This window comes from Benincasa hispida, chromosome 11 (genome assembly GCF_009727055.1).
Source record: "Benincasa hispida cultivar B227 chromosome 11, ASM972705v1, whole genome shotgun sequence".
Classification (NCBI taxonomy): Eukaryota; Viridiplantae; Streptophyta; class Magnoliopsida; order Cucurbitales; family Cucurbitaceae; genus Benincasa; species Benincasa hispida.
This window is the reverse complement of record NC_052359.1, coordinates 35,141,855-35,159,593: the sequence shown is the minus strand read 5'-3', so window position 1 is coordinate 35,159,593 and position 17,739 is coordinate 35,141,855. Positions and strand designations below refer to the sequence as shown.

Genomic DNA, 17,739 nt, shown 5'->3' with positions numbered 1-17,739 from the left:
CGGGGATGACAATGGGGCAAGGTGGGGACAGAACTTCTCCCTATCCCCATCCACATGGGGATTTTGAATCCCCCTCCTCACCCCATTCCCCGTTTTGGGGAGTCGGGGTCGGGGAGACCTCGTTCAGATATTCGGGTCCTCACTAAGAACAATTTCGCTCTTTATTTTATTTATTATTATTCTTATTATTTAAAATAAATTAAAATTTAGTATTAATATTAAAATTGTAAATATTTTAGATAAAAAGTTAGCACTATTGTTATTATATTTATTTAAATGAATGATTACAAAAATATAAGATGCCTTTTGTTATAAATTTAGTTATATTAGAAAGTTAGATTTTTTTTTAAAAAAATTAACATTAATCTGTTGTGTGTGCATATATAAATCTTCTTTATATATATTTAAAATATGTATATTTAAAATGTTTTAGTATTTTTCGACTTTTTATTTATATAAATAAGCAATTAAAAAAAGAATGGGAAGGGACCTTCCCATCCGTCCTGACTGGGGATCTGATTTAAATCTCCAGTTTAGCCCTCTTACCCGGTCAAGTCGAGGATCAGGTCGGGACCTGCGAAGATCTAATCCCATAAAAAAATATCATCCTATCCATGATGGATGATCTTCAAACCAAATTGTAGTCAATTTGTGTTTGCGAGCGTGAGTAACAAGCTCTTGAGGTACCAAGTAGAAATATTGATTGATAAAATGAAATCCTTGAACTTTGGTACATTGATGCTTGGCGTGAAGGAATCAACAAATATTTGGAGCTCATTTTCATAATAAACTTTTCCTGCTAAGAGGTTCCAAAGATGGGCAAGTTTGTTTTGGTGAATAAGCCATGAATACCCACCTCCAATTCTTTTGTACTAGTGGAATATTGATAGCAAGGTTTTTCGAATCTCTTAATCAAAGAAAAATAATATTGTTCCTCCTGAACTTGTAGTACAAGTGGTATGGGTCTAACACAGATTTCTGAGTTATTCCAATTGTTTACTTGATCATAGAATACATGAAAATATACTTATTTTGTTACCTATACTTAACCAAGACATTTAGTGATGCTAAATGGAAATCCAAAACACCTAATCAGTCAAAACATTTAGATGTAAAGCATCCTAAACATGCCAATCAATCACATTAAGTTCTAGGGATAAAGCTAAGATGCATGACAAGCAGGTAATGTCGCATAAGTCAAATAAAAATACGATGTTCGACTAAGTTAAATAAACAATGTTTATTGGATGGATGCCTAACAAGTTCACAAGTTTGAACTTAACTTTGCTATCATGCGATTGAGAATCTCAACAATTAATGATTAAAACTTAACCTATAGCAAGAGATCATATAAATTTGACTAGTTTGTTAGACAATCGCAAAGAAACATAATCATGAGAGTAAAACAAGATGAACATCCATAAATAACAAAGAAATTCTCAAGTTTATACAAGTCTCACAAGCATTACAATTAGGAAAACCTCTAACCTAAGCTAGAACGTACCTCTTAGCCCATACAAACCTTTATTTTCAATGAATATAAGTGTGGATGGCCAAACTATAACACAAAAGGTAAAAAGACTAGGGTAATACAGATAGAGTGAAGCAGAACTTGGAGTGGTGGCTGAAGAACTGCTTGGTGTTGACCTAATGCAAAAGATTCAATTTATTGACTATTGAAGGCGCTGCGGTGCCAACCTATTTTCTTAATTAAGGATTTTCATATTTGCGACCAGATTGCAACATTGTACGCATCGCTGCAGTTTAATGGGCTTCTATGCCGCAATTCCTTTTTCCTTAAATGTACTGGCGCCACGGATGCTTCCTAAAACACGAACTATTGCCTTCGGCACCAGTATGCGGTGTATCACTGTCACAAAGGGGCGTCCACGATCATTTTTGCCTCATGTGGTATCAAAGCGTTTAAAGATCATCAAGATCAACTTTCTTGGAGTATCAAGATTCTCAAGAAATCAAGACTCGATACTTGATCATATCAGAAATGGTTGTTGCAAGGAATGAGATTGAGAAGTTTGATGGGAAGGTCGATTTTGGCCTATGGAAGGCCAAAATCAAAGCCATTCTTGGACAACAAAGATCACACAAGGTCCTTTTGGACCCATCAACTCTGCCCTCCACTATATTAGCACAAGAAAGAGAAGACATGGAGCTTACAGCTTATGGGACTTTGGTTTTGAATCTCAGTGACAGTATTTTGAGGCAAGTAATTGATCAAGACACAACCTACAAGATGTGGGTCAAGCTGAAAGGTCTTTTTGCAACTAAGGATCTCCCCAACAAGATGTATCTAAGGGAGAAGTTCTTTACGTTCAAGATGGATTTTTTCAAGCCACTTTCAGATAATTTCGATGAGTTCAAGAGGATAGTCTTAGAGTTCAAGTGCCTTGGTGAGAAAATTGGTGACGAGAATGAGGCTTTTGTGCTATTAAACTCTCTACCCGAAGCCTATAAGGAGGTGAAGAATGCTTTGAAATATGGTAGAGAATCAATTATCACTGATGCCATCATTTCATCATTAAGAACTAGAGAGTTAGAGTTTCAGTCAATCAAGAAGGAGCAGCCTAGTGTAGAGGGGCTGTTTGCCAAGGGGAAGAACAAGTATGACCAGTATAAGGGGAATAAAAACCAATAAGGTGAAGAACACAAACCTAAGACCAAGCTGAGATGCAACTATTACAAGAAGAAAGGTCACTTGATGAGAGATTGCTACAGCCTGAAAAGGAAAAACCAAGAAAAAGAGAAGGATCAGAAAGGAAAACAACCAGAAGCTTCAGTGGTTGAAGGTTCCTACTTTTACTCTGATACCTTAGCCTCCACAAGAAATTAAACCAACCAAATCAGTCCTCTTGGAAAACATGATTGGGTACTTGGTTCCTATTGTACCTATCACATGACACCTTTTAGATCTTGGTTTAATACTTACAAGGAAATAGATGGAGAATCTGTGTACATGGGAAACAATGAAGCTTGCAAGATAAAAGGGGTTGGTTCAGTATCTTTAAAGCTAAAGGATGGATCAATCAAGCTTCTAAGAAATGTGAGACATGTACCTTTTCTCAAGAGAAACTTGATATCTCTGGGCATGTTGGACTCCATTGGGTGTGAATGTAGAGGAAAAGATGGAGTTCTTGATATGATCAAGGGTTCCAAAGTAGAGTTGGTTGGTGAGAAGGTCAATGACCTTTACATTGTGAGAGGACTAGAGATAATGACACGAGCCTAAAACTTAAAGAGCAAGCTTAACAGAGGCTGACTTGTGGCACAAAAGACTATTCCATATTAGTGAAAAAGGGATGCAAGCACTGTCGAAGCAAGGAATTCTGCCCAAAGGTATCAGTGAAAACCTTTCCTTTTGTGAACACTGCAGTTTACGTAAAGCAACAAGGCAAAGTTTCACAAAATCTCAACACACCTCCAAATGAGCATTGAATTATGTCCATTCCAACCTATGGGAACCATCTCCTACACCAAGCCTTAGTGGCTCAAGGTATTTTCTAACTTTTATAGATGACTTTTCTAGAAAGAGCTGAATATAGTTTTTTAAAACTAAGGACCAAGTTTTTGGGAAGTTTAAAGAATGAAAAGCCATGATAGAAAATCAAATATCTAAAAGGTTAAAATACTTTAGAATCGATAATGGGCTTGAGTTTTGCAATGAACACTTTGATAAATTTTGTATTGAGAATGTATAACTAGGCATAGAACAGTGAGATATTCATCTCAACAAAATAGGGTTGTTAAGAGGTTAAATAGAACCATAATGGAAAATGTTAGGTGTTTGCTCTCTGATACTATCTTAGGGAAAAGTTATTGGGCAGAAGCTGCAACCTATACTGTATATACCTTGAATAGGTGCCTTCACACATCTTTAAAATTTCTTACCCCTGAGAAAAAATGGATTAATCATCCTCCTAACCTAGATAACCTCAAGGTCTTTGGATGTGTAGGGTTTGTACACCAAAATAAGGGAAATTTAAAGGCCAGAGCAGTCAAGTGCATATTTGTAGGCTTTATAGAGGGTATCAAGGGTTTTAAAATGTGACATCCGATTAAAAGGAAGTTCATAGTAAGCAGAGACATCACCTTTAGGGAAGAGGAGATGTTTATGCAAAAGGAGAAAAATGTTGAGGATGAAGGAGAGTCATCCAACATAGGAACTGAGGTGGAGTTACCAACTGAACAGCCAATTGAGTCTAGCCAACCTAGTGACGTAGGAGAAATTGAGAAAGATGTAGAGGAACATGAGGAGACAACATGTGATCAACTTGATTTAAGCCAATATGTCTTAGCTAGGGATAGACAAAGGAGAACATCAACCTCCAGTTAGGTATACTGAAATGAATTATATAAATATGGTTTTAAATGACGTGGTAGCTCCTACTAACCAAGAATCAACTACCTTTGAGGAAGCAACAAGTTTTGCTAATGCAAGGGATTGGATTGAAGCAATGAATGAGGAGATGCATTCACTAAAGGTGAATGACATTTGGTCTTTGGTTCCTCTATTAAAAGGTTACAAACCTGTTGCCTCTAAATGGATTTTCAAACTTAAAGGAGTATCCTGTGATCAAAAGCCTAGGTATAAAGCTAGATTAGTTGCAAATAGGTCACTCAAAATGAGGGATAGGCTATTCTGAGATTTTATCCCAATGTTGTAAAACAGACTTCCATAAGATTTCTTCTATCCTTAGTTGCTCAAAATAATCTAGAATTGTATCAACTAGGAGTCAAAACTATCTTTCTTCATAGACATCTAGAGGAGACAATCTATATGACGCAACCTAAAGGATTTAAAGTTAAATGAAAAGAAAATCTCTTTTGCTTACTCGACAAGTCTATATATGGGTTAAAACAATCACCTAGGTGCTGGTATAAGAGATTCAATGACTATATTTTTAGCATTGGGTTCAAAAGAAGTTCATTTGACATATGTGTTTATGTAAATACAAGTTCATACAAGGACAAAGTTTACCTACTCATATATGTAGATGACATGTTACTAGCAGGTAGGTCCAAAGAAAATCTAACCCATGTTAAAAACTTCTTAAAATGAGAGTTTGATATGAAGGACTTAGGAGAAGCAAGCAAGGTCCTAGGAATAGAGATTCATAGGACAAAAAAGAGTCTATTCTAAGCATCAATCAGTCGTCTAACTGTGAGAAGATTCCTAAAAGGTTCAACACGAATGATGCTAAACCTGTAAGTTTACCTATTGCTCTACACTTTAAGCTTTCCTCAACTAACTCTCATAAGGATTCTGACCAAGAACATCAGAAACAGATAACTATCATACCCTATAGTCAAGCAGTCGGAAGCCTAATGTATTTAATGATTTCTACCATACTTGAACTCTCATATTCAGCTAGCTTAGTTAGTAGATATATGTCTAATCCTGGTAAGAGACACTGAGAGGCTATTAAATGGATCCTAAGGTACCTGGTTTGGTCTAAAAATTCAAAGTTAGTCTACCAAAGGTCAACTGAACGAAACCTAGAGCTTTATGGATATGTGGATGCTAACTATGCTGGTGATTTATACAAAATGAGATCCTTAACAGGTTACCTTTTCCTTTTTGGTCATAATCTAATCAGCTGGAAAGCATAACTACAGCCTATAGTAGCCTTATCTACATTAGAATCTGAATTTATGGCTTAAATAAAAGCAATTAAAGAGGCATTATGGCTCAAGGAATTTCTGAAAGACTTTGGACTAGATCAAACAGTAGTGAAACTCTACTGTGACAACCAAAGTGCTATTCATTTATCCCGAAATCCACAATTCCACACTAGAACTAAGCACATTGATATCAAGTATCATTTCATTAGAGATAAAATTAAGATAGGGGAGATAGAAATGTTAAAGGTTCATACTTCAGACAATGCAACTGACATATTAACAAAACTTGTTTCAAAACTTAAATTGTTTAAATGCTTAGAATAGGTTGGCTTTGAGCTTCCAGGGTAGTCAAATCGGTTAGAATCATTAAGATCAGAAGATTGTAAGACATTATAGTCAAGGTGGAGAATCTGAAGAAGTTTTGACCCAAATACTTCAGTTTTTTGTTTATTTATAACTAATTTGTAAATGGTCAGCTGGTATACTCTATAAATACTACTGATTTTAAATTCAAATCAGAGAGTTATTATTATTTTCTTAATTTTCTTGAAATATAAAAAATATGTATGCAATCTTCATCAACAAAAGAATTCAGATCTTCCCGTGGACGTAGGCAATCTTGCCGAACCAAAACCTACAAAATCATCAAATAAACATATAAAGTATATAAACGGGATTAAACTAAGCCAAGTGAAATATTACATTTTAGTTGCTATCTAATATGTTATGATCTCAGCATCCTTCTAGATAAACATTTTCTCCGCCAAATATGAGTTCCATTTTCCTTAATTAATAATGTTGTCGATTGATAAAAGTGTGAAAGTGGTCTCTTGAGGAATCCATTGATCAGAGTAGACATCAATAGAACAATCATTTATGGCTTTTCATCTACCACCTTTTATGACAAGCTCGCAACCCTAAAAGATGTTATGCTAAGTGTACAAAGGGTCGACAACCCAAACTTGCATAAAGAAAATTAGTGGAAGGAAAATAGTTAGCTTTAAGGTTGCGTCAATAAAGAGTGCTACCAGTCTAGAATACATCATGTATGCTTAGCCAATAATGATTTGGTTGAAAATGTGGATGTCCCTAAAACATAATCTACCTTTGTCCTTCGGAGTTGCCATGTGTTGCCAGTTAACCCAATGTGTTTTATTGCATTTCTTTAAAATTTTCCACCAAAAGTTTACCAAGATTTGATTGATTATCTTTATAAGATCCGAGCAAGATTTTGAAAACAACTGAGGGTGTAAGCCGGCTGATATAGGCTGAGTTACAAACTTGATCAACTCATCATTGTCGACTTTGGAAAAGACAACCCTACAAAATTTTGTAAAATGTTTATTTAGTATAGGAGAAAGATACTCGTTTGCTTTTAGAAAGGAAGGATGAGGGGAAATCTAAGATTTTTTCCATCAGTTTTGGATCATTATTTTGACTTAGAGAATGCTAGCCAAAGACACATTAGGCCTGTGAGTACAAACAGACTTGTCATAGTTAATGACTTAATCACGAAATTTTTTCATACATTTCTAAAAGTCGAGCAATCTCTTGAAATATAGATGTCTTATCTCTTGAAAAATTTTCATACATTTCTAAAAGTCGAGCCCAAGCAAAAGGATCTCTCTAGACTAGATTATTCTTAGATTCTAAATATCTAGATATTTCTTGGTTTATTCTTGTCTAAAGGAATTCTCCTTAAACCTAAGGTTTTTCTAGAATATTTCTAGATTTTTTTCCTTTGAGATATTTATTCATACTACAACATAGTTTTAGAAAAAACTAATTTACATATTTATGTCATATGGTAGATACTTCAAGAATCTTCTAGACTAGTTAATGTTGCTATATATTTTAACACTCCACCTCAACACTAACTATTCTGGGTGATTCAATCATCCCAAGCTATTGTCAAACCATTGCATATTTGTTTGCTGGTAGCCCTTTTGTGAATATATCTGCAATTTGATCTTTTGTCTTTATTGGCTTCGTCTCAATTTCCTCTTGAAGTACATTTTCTCTAATAAAGTGGTAATGTACCTCAACGTGCTTGGTCATTACATGGAATATTGGATTCTCAGCTAAGCGAACTGTAGATTGGTTATCGTAGTATAAAGTCACTGCATGATTAACTTCTTGGTGCAAATCCTTCATTAGTTACTTTATCCACATGTTCTCTTGTGCTGCCATGGATGCTGCTCTATACCCTACTTCTTTTGTAGATAATGCAATTGTTGCTTGCCTCTTGCTACACCAAGAAACCGCTCCACAACCAAGTTTGAACAAGTAACCAGTAGTTGATCGTCGCGTATCATGATATGCTGCATGATCAACATCACATAAGCTATATAACTTTCAGTCCTCCTCTTTCTTATAAAAAAAAGGCCATATTCACTTGTTCCTCTTAGATATCTTAAAATTCTTCAAATTGCTTCAAGATGAGACTTCTTCGGATCCTACATGTAACGACTTACAACTCCGACAGAATATGATATATCAGGTCTTGTTAAGGTAAGATAGATTAAACTACTTACCAATTGACGATACATCGTTGGGTCTGCAAGAACTTTACCTTCATGTATGTAGACTTTTTGTTAACCTACATCGATGTAGATATTGGCTTGTAGTCTCTCATGTCATACTTCTGCAGAAGATCCTTTACATGCCTATTTTTTCGAAGGAACAATTCTTTTTCTGAGCGTCCACCTCTAGTCTAAGGAAATGCTTTAGTTTTCCAAGCTCTTTCATTTCAAATCGAATTAGTAGACTCTGCTTTATTTTTCGAACTTCGTCTATGTGGTCTCTTGTTATGATTAGATCATCCACATAGACTAATATATTGTGACCTTTGAGCCTTGAGCTTTGACAAATAAGTTGGAATCTGTTGGAGCTACTGCAAAGCCACTTTCAACTAGAAACTCTGCAATTTTTTCGTATTAGGCGCTTGGTGCTTGCTTCAAACCATATAAAGCCTTTCTCAGCCTGTAGATGTAGTCATAATGAGCTTCATCCTCAAATCCTTTTGGTTGCTCCATATATTTTTCTTGATCTAGCTCTCCATTTGAGAAAGCATTCTTAACATCCACCCGCCATTGTTTCCATCTCTTACTGGCAGCAAGTGCTAATAAGACTAGAATAGTGGTGAGCTTTCCTACAAGATTGAACGTCTCACCATAGTCCAAGCCATATTGTTGAGAAAAGCCTCAAGCCACTAGTCGAGCTTTGTATCTCTCTACCGTCCCATCTGCTTGAATTTTAATTTTGTAAACCCATTTGCAAGATATGGGTTTAACATCTTTAGGCTTTGGCACTATGTCTCATGTTTGATTCTTTCTTAGTGTGTCAGTTTCTTCTTCCATGGCTTTTCTCCATTGGATATTCTTTGACACTTCTTTGTATGTTGTTGGCTCCTCAAATGTTGTTAATGCTGCATTCACATACCTGGAATTATGTTTTCTTAGTCTTATTGATCTCTGTAGTTATGTTTCTTGATTATGTACTCCACTTAGCCAAGGACTTTGTATCCTTATTTGCTATTTTTTGTCTTCGTCGTTTTCTTCTTCTCTTTCTATTGGAGCTTGTTGTGTTCTACTTATTTCTTCTTCTGGTTCTTCTTTGAAAGACTTTTCATCTTTGGGTGCCTTTTCTAATTCAAGTTCCCACCATCATGATGCTTCATCAAATATCACATTCCTTGATGTATAGCATCGTCCACTGATAAGATTAACACATCTCTACCTTTTTCTTTGGTTGTCATATCCAATAAAGATGCATATAATTGCTTTCTTGTCAAACTTCTTTCTCAGATGATCTGGTACAAACATATAATGCACACAACCAAATACTTGAAAGTGTCCGACTATTGACTTGATATGCAGGAACCTTTCATAAGGCAACTTGAACCTAAGCCTTTGTTGGAGAAGTTTGTTAAACCATATAGGCTGTTGTTATCATGCATTCAACCCAAATTTTTCTGGCACATTATTTGCATGTAACATATTGCGACATACTTCTACAAGATGTCTATTTTTTCTTTCCGTCACTCCATTTTGTTGTGGAGTATTTGAACACATCAATTGATGACGTATCTTATACTTTTGCAAGTATTGAAAGAATTCATTAGACGTATATTCTTCCTCGTTATCTGTACGTAGGCATTGAACTCTCTTTCCTAATTCACCTTCAACTTGTTCTTTGATTTCTTTAAACTTTATCACTCATTCATAGAGAAAACCCAAACATACCTGGAGAAGTCATAAATAAAAGTCACCATGTAGCGCATACCAATAATTGAAGATTGCTTGATGGGACCAACTACGTCAGACTACACCAACTCCAATGGCTTCTTTGCTCTGAATCTAAACTCCTTAAAGGGTAGTTGATGTACCTTTCTGTATTGACAGCTAGCGTAAATGTCTTATTTTATATCAATTGAGGTAACTCCTTAAGCATAGACTTATTTATCATTGTCTTCAATTTTCTATAGCTAACATGATCAAGTCTTGCATGCCACAAATTTTTTGTTTCATTCTTTCATGACTTATTCACATAGACGATTTCTGCTGTCATGACATAGATGGAGTCCATTCTTTGATCTTCCATCAACGACGCACCACTAACTTTAAGATTACGGTACAATTTGACATTTTCAAGTCCAAACATGACAAAGTTACCTGTTGATATCAATTAGGCACATAAAATACGATCTCTAGTTCCACTTGATTGGAATTGGAGCGAGGCACTATCATAGTTTTGCCAACGTGGGCTATTGGCAACTTCGAGTTATTTGCAGTTACAACAACTCGGCTTCCTGTGTACTTAGATGTGTTTTGCAGCTTCCTATTATCTCCTGTCATGTGGGTTTGGGATCTGCTATTGTAAAGCATGCCTCTACATCCTACCCTTCTTCACTGATGCTCGCAGCCTGGGAGGTGACTGCATTGCTTTCTGCTGTCTTTTTCTTTCGACGACAATCTCTAGCATACTGACCTATCTCTTCACTGTTATAACATTTGCCCCTTTTTTCTATGCTCGTTATTTTGATTAGTTTTACTAGTTTCCCCTACTTGCGAATGTTTTGGAGTTTCTTCATCTTTTTTTTATCTTACTTTCTTTTGATATTTTGAATGACCTTTTCTTTGGTCTCTAAAGAGCGCTTTTTCCTTATTGCTCTTTAATGTGCCCTCTGAAATTTGCTTAACCAATACTTCTTGACTGGCAAGCATATTTTTAAGATCAATCAAAGAAGGTTGGACTGCCCAACCTTGAATAACAACAACAAACTTCTATATTTAGGTTTAAGACCATGGATAATAGTTCTCCTTATTCTTGATTCGGAAATAACATAAGTAAAATCTAATTAAGAGATTTCACGAAATAGAGTTTTTGTCTTGGTGAATTATTGGTTGATAGTCATCTCCGTTTGAGCAATTCATAGGAGCTCGTTCTCTAGAAATTACAATCTTGCATCATTTTTCTTTGAGAAAAGTGAGGCGAATGTGTCCCATGCTTTCTTAGGCTTCTTCATTGTATTGATGCGCTCCAACATTTCTTCATCAATTTTAGTTTTAATTGCAAACATGGTCTTACCTTCCTTGATATTCCATTTCTTCACAGCGGCAGCATCTTTAGATGGATTGACTTCAATGCCTCCTACAACATCCCACAAGTCTTGGCCTTGGAGATACGACTTCATGCATGTGGACTATACTTTATAGTTCTGAGTGTTGAGCTTCTTAATTCCTCCAACAACTTGAAAGTCTCTCATCCTCTTGTAGTGATGAATGCACTCCACGAGTAGTTGTGTCCCAGACAACAAGCTTCATAGTCCCAGACTGTACTCGATCTTTAGAAGCCCCACTACAGTAAGTTATGCTAGCTTGGCTCTGATACCACTTGTTAAAGAAATTGGCACAAAAGGAAGAGAGACAATCTTGAAAGAAAGAAACTTTTATTATGAATGTACAAGGTCGAACACTTTTGAGAGAATACTTTTTAACTCTCTCTTAAGATACACTTACTCACTTTTCACTCTAGGTTTCTCTCTCTAACTATCTTACTTTTCTCTCTTCCTCTCTTTGCTTGTTTGGCTTACAAATGGAGCTACACCTCCTATAGGTATGAGATCCTTGGAACCCAAACAAAAGGATCTCTCTAGATTATTCTTGGATTCTAAATATTTATATATTTCTTGGTTTATTCTTATCTAAGAATTCCTCAAACATTAGGTTGTTCTAGAATATTTCTAGACTTTTTCCTTTAAGATATTTATTCATACCACAACATAGTTTAAGAAAAAACTAATTTACATATTTACGTCATATGGTAGATACTTTAAGAATCTTCTAGACTAGTTAGTGTTGCTATATTTTAACACCTTTATGCTGCTCCAGTTTGAGTGGGAAATGATATCATTTCCATAATTTTTCTCGAAAACGTGGTGATGAATGTTGGCTTTAGAATCTTTGAATGGTATCTTCACAAAAGTATATCTAGTCCAAACCTCCTAGAGACATCATGCAACAATGGAATGTCATCTAGGAGACAAATTTCAAAAACAAAAGTAAGTTTAAAAACTATTTTGTTTTCTTTTCAAAACTATACTTAGTTTTTTAAAGTACTCTTAAAAAGTTTGTTAAAAAAACAAGGGAATGAATAGGCCGAAGATGTACTATTTATAAGCTTAATTTAAAAAAATAGAAATAAAAAACCAAATACTTATTAAACATGACATAAATTGTTATAAAATAGTATAAAGAGTAATCATCTCAAACTAAAGTCCATGAACTAAGGTTTCGTTTGGCAACCATTTTAATTTCGAATTTTCGGTTTTTTAAAATTAAACCTATAAACACCACTTCCATTTCTAGGTTTCTCTTTTTCGTTATTTACTTTCTACCAATATTTTAAAAATGAAGCCAAGTTTTTTGAACTTTTTAAGTAGTTTTTTAATTTTTTTTTAAAAAAAATTCTAAGAATATTTCAACTCTGTATTAGAAAATATGAAATTGATACTAAGAAATTTAGAGGAACATGCATAATTTTTAAAAAAATAAAAAAAATAAAAAACTAAGATCCCGTTTGATAACTTTTTTATCTACTTTTTACCAACGGTTTAAAAAATAAAGCCAAAATTTGAAAACGGAAAAAGTAACTTCTAAAAACTTGTTTTTGTTTTTAAAATTTGGTTAAAAATTCAACCAAAGACTCAAATCAATATAAAAAATAGGAGGAAATAGACTTGATTTTCAAAAATCAAAACAAAAAGGGAAATAGTTACTAAACGAGACCTAAATTGTTACCAGATGATGTCTAAATTATTAGTTCCTTAAAGATAAAAAGAATTAATACAGGTTCCTTTAATGAAATCAATAAATTTAATTCTTTGATATACATTATACACATTTGTTTTTACATACAGGCTCCTTCATCCATTAGTGTTTGGTGAGTATCCCATGTTGATGAAGAAAAATGTAGGTTCAAAATTGCCAATTTTCACAAAGGCTGAAAGCAGTCTTGTGAAGGGGTCTGCTGATTTCATTGGGATCATACATTATCAAAATTGGCATGTCAAGGATGATCCTTTTAGCCTAAAGATGGAAACTAGGGACCTAACAGCTGATATGGGAGCAAAGATAATGAGTATGTTTTTACACTTTGTTCCATTTGGTTTTTATTTTTATACTTTGTTCCATTTGGTTTTCAGTAGACTTCTCTAGTAACCATTTGGTTTTTTATATTTGGATTTTAAAACTTAAGCCTATGAGCACCATTTTCAATCCTAAATTTCTTGTTTTGTGATCTATTTTTTAATAATATTTTCATAACCGATCCAAGTTTTGAAACTAAAAATTTAGTTCCCGTTTGTTTACCACTTGAGTTTTTATTTTTAGTTTTTGAAAATTAATCATACAAACACTCCTTCCAGTTTCCATCTCTGAAATTCTTGCTTCCTTATCTACTTTTTATTCATGTTTTATAAAACCAAGCCAAAATTTGAAAAACTAAAAAAGTAGTTTTTAAGGCCGATTTGGTAACCATTTGGTTTTTAGTTTCTTGTTTATGAAAACTAAGTCTATACACTAATTCCATCTCCAAATTTCTTCCTTTGTTATCTAATTTTTACCAATGGTTTAAAAAACAAGCCATATTTTAAAAACTAAAAAAAAATAGCTTTTAAAAACTTGTTTTTATTTTTGGAATTTGGCTAAAAATTCAACCATTGTACTTAGGAAAGATGCAAATCATTGTAAGAAATTAGACAGAAATAGATTTAATTTTCAAAAACCAATAACAAAAAACAAAATGGTTATCAAACAGAGCCTAAAAAACTTGTTTTGTTTTTTAATTTGACTAAGAATTGAACTCTTTTATTCAAGAAAGTTACAAAGCATCGTAAGAAAATGTGAAAAAAAGGTTTAATTTTCAAAAATAGAAAAACAAAAAACAAAATGGTTAGTAAATGAAACCGTAGTTTTAAAAAAACTTGCTTTTGTTTTTTAAATTTGACCAAGAATTTAACTCGTTTACTTGAAAAATATGCAAATCATTATAAGAAACAAAGAGACAATAAACTTAATATTCAAAGACCAAAAACAAAAAATCAAATATTTACAAACGAGACTAAAATAATAATACTTTAGATTAAAATACCATTTTAAGCAACTTCCAGAAGACGAAGACTAAATAACATTTAAAAAATAAAATACGTTTTATTATAGATAGAAAAAAGTATATCTACCCAAATCTTTTTATTGGTATCTTCATTTCTTTTGGCAATGTAAGTATCTAGATTAGTATTGTTCATGTTTAAAAAACTAAAAGATAGTATTTTTCATTACCTAGAAAGAATTGGAAAATTAACTTAGAATTATTTTTTGATGCAGTGTTGAAGGAAAATGTCACAGCACCAGAGGTGAGTGCTACAACTTTTAGAGTTATTGGTAATATTTTTACTTTCTTGTTTCTCCTCTTTTAATGTTGAAAAAAAAAATCAAATACATTTGGTAACGCTTCCATTTCTTGTTTCTCATGTTTTGGCAACAGAACATTTTAAACTTGTAGGTTAAAGTATTTAAAATATAGAGTTTGGTTTCAATGAATTTTAAATGTTTCACTTTGATTCTTGGAGTTTGAAATGTTTTTTCAAAACAATTTTAAAAGCTTTTTTAATGTTAAATTTATAGAGGGAGAAATTTGTGTTTGCTTACGTTTTAATTAAGTAAATGAATCTGGGGGTTAGAGACTTAGGGTTAGCCAAAAAAAACATAAACGAAAGAATAGAATTGAGAGCGTGTGCAGTTGAAAAGAAGAAGGTGACAAAAAGTTGGTCAACAAATGTGTCACATTATGTCTTTATTTATTTAGTTATTTTTTACATATATATGTGTTTTGATTTGTTCATACAAGCATATTCAAAATTTTCTGTCTATGAATTTAATGACAATAACCTACAAGTCTTTCTTTTCTTTTCTTTTCTTTTCTTTTTTCTTTTTTTTTAAACAAACTTTTAAATGGGTCAAAAAATAAAACTATTAAGTCTTATTTGATTACCATTTTATTTTTGGTTTTCTGTTTTTGAAAATTAATCTTATATAAACACTACTTTCCCTTCTTCGTCCTTGTTTTCATGTTTCATTACCTACTTTTAAAAATATTTTTTTAAAAAAAACCCCAAGCTAGTTTTTTAAAACTAAAAAAAATATGGTTTTTAAAAATTTGATTTTTTTTTGAAATTTGGTTTCAAAATCAAATATATTTTTAAGGAATGAGAAAAACCTATTGTAAAGTTGGGAAGATTTTATAAAGAAAATAAAAATCAAAATAATTATCAAATAGAGCCTTAATAGTTTAAAGGAATAATTCAAATCAATTCTATAGCTTATGATTTTTTTTTTATAATTTAACCTATAAAGTAAGAGTATTTTTTTAAAAAAAAAAATCTACTTTACATTGTTATCTAATATGTAAACTCATTTTAGCAATATTTTTACTCATGATGTTCATTACATTATAGAGCTTGCAAAGAGTGATAGAGTACTTGAAGCAAGTTTATGGCAACCCTCCAACTTATGTCTATGAAAATGGTGATCTCTCTCTCTTATCAGTCTTGCACCTTGTTTTGAAATGTATTCTAAACTTCATTTTAATTTAGGTTCAACTAAATTAAATTATAAATTTAGCATTTAAACTTTAGGTTTTTGATGGATTCCTAAGTTCTAAAAAGTATTTAACCTTAAAAAAACTTGTCTAAACACTCTTCAACTTTCAAATGTGATTTATGATTTTCTATATTTCTCATATTTGTATTTATTAAATTAAAATAAATTTTATCTCTAATGATTTTTTAACTTAGTCATTTGATATATTTTTTTGAAGTTCGACATACTAAATATTGAAAGTTTAAAGATTTATCAAATACAAATTCAATTTTATGTATTTGATAAAAAAAAAATTTGGTTGATTATGTCAAAATCAGTTAGACACGAAACTAAATAAAAATTTTCACAGATAGAAAAAATATCAAACTATTTATAGAAATAATAAAAAAAATACTGATAAATACTGATAGACTTTTATCAGCGTTATCACTGAGTATCAATGATAGACTTCTATTAGTTTCTATCACTGATAATACTAATAGACTTCTATCAGCCTCTATTGACCTCTATAAAAAAAGATTAAATTTTTGTTATTTTGTGTAATTAGTTTCCCTTACATTTCTACTTTTGAAAATTTTCCCAACTAAATTAATAAAATCAATGTATGAAACTTAAAAAACTAAATTTATAAGTTAACCTTCAATTTAATAGTATTTTATTTAGAAGATTTTATGCTTAATCCCATTTTAGTTGAATAGCACTTTGTAATGTGCTGTTAGGTCTTCCAATGAAGAGAAGCTCATTATTAGAAGATGTGCCAAGAGTGGAATACATGCATGACTACATTGGTGCAGTTCTTGATGCTTTGAGGTACATCTAATAATCACTTTATACTTAAATTGCACATTTTATGTTATAATTATTTGATAGATAATCATTCAGGTTGTGTTTCGATAACCATTTTGTTTTTTTCTAATTTTTTAATTATAGTTTATATCTTTGTTAAATATAGATTTGAATATTTAGTCAAATTTAAAATAAATTATACAATAAATGGTAAAATTATAAATAATGGTTTCTTAATTTTTTTTTTTTTATATAGAATAAAACACTTCCAATATAGGAGTACAAAACCATCTGGTCTCTTTGTCCTCTAAATACTATTTTAAATATACATAAGGACCTTCCAACTAACTAGTCGTATTATGCTCACTAGTTGAGTTTAACAATTTGGGGTCTTTTAATTTACTATATCATGCTCTTAGAACATAGGTTTATTCGGAGTCTTATTTGTAATAATATATATGTATTCTGAGTTGTATTTTGAAATTGTTACAGGAATGGATCAAATGTAAAAGGATATTTTACATGGTCATTTCTCGACCTGTTTGAATTATTAGATGGATATCATTCAAGTTATGGATTATTCTACGTAGACTTGAATGATCCAAATTTGAAACGATATCCCAAACTTTCAGCTCAATGGTATTCTAACTTTTTGAAAGAGAAGACTACCACATTAAACGAAGTTTTTTTAGCTAAAAAACAATCAAAGGATACTTCCTTCTTAGTCATACGTACTATGTAATGAATCACATACATTTGAATAAAGTTTAAAAGTGCCTATATAAAATGTGAGCATTAGATAGAGATTGATGCCATGAAAATTATATTAGTGCTGCACTTTTACTTATGTGGTTGAATAAGTGCCTCAATGTTGAAACAATTATGGCCTATATCTTTTTGTATTCTTTTATTATGTAAGATGAATATTATTGTTATTTATTAGTTATAGAGAAATTTGAGGACACGTCAATATATTACTTTTTATTAGTTTCCTATTATCCAGGAATATGTCATGATTATGAACAAAAATATAACTTATATAATTAAAATTTCATAAATAAATTAAATATGTTATAATGAGAATAAAATAACATTACTACAAAACTGAGCATTAATGTCGATCGGTTTAAAACTGACATTATAGTGGTACAATGTC

The 17,739-nt window shown here is 32.2% G+C and overlaps 1 protein-coding gene across 1 annotated transcript in view; it reads left to right on the top strand.

Moving 5' to 3' along the window:
- Positions 1 to 17,365, top strand: part of LOC120091476 (beta-glucosidase 11-like) — a 30,250-nt gene extending 12,885 nt beyond the window's left edge. The window contains exons 10-14 of the mRNA XM_039049519.1: positions 13,058 to 13,278; positions 14,523 to 14,551; positions 15,653 to 15,722; positions 16,517 to 16,607; positions 17,076 to 17,365. Coding sequence (XP_038905447.1) covers positions 13,058 to 13,278; positions 14,523 to 14,551; positions 15,653 to 15,722; positions 16,517 to 16,607; positions 17,076 to 17,325 — 661 coding nt within the window. The 3' untranslated portion in view covers positions 17,326 to 17,365. The remainder of the gene's footprint in view (positions 1 to 13,057; positions 13,279 to 14,522; positions 14,552 to 15,652; positions 15,723 to 16,516; positions 16,608 to 17,075) is intronic.
- The last annotated feature ends 374 nt before the right edge of the window (positions 17,366 to 17,739 follow it).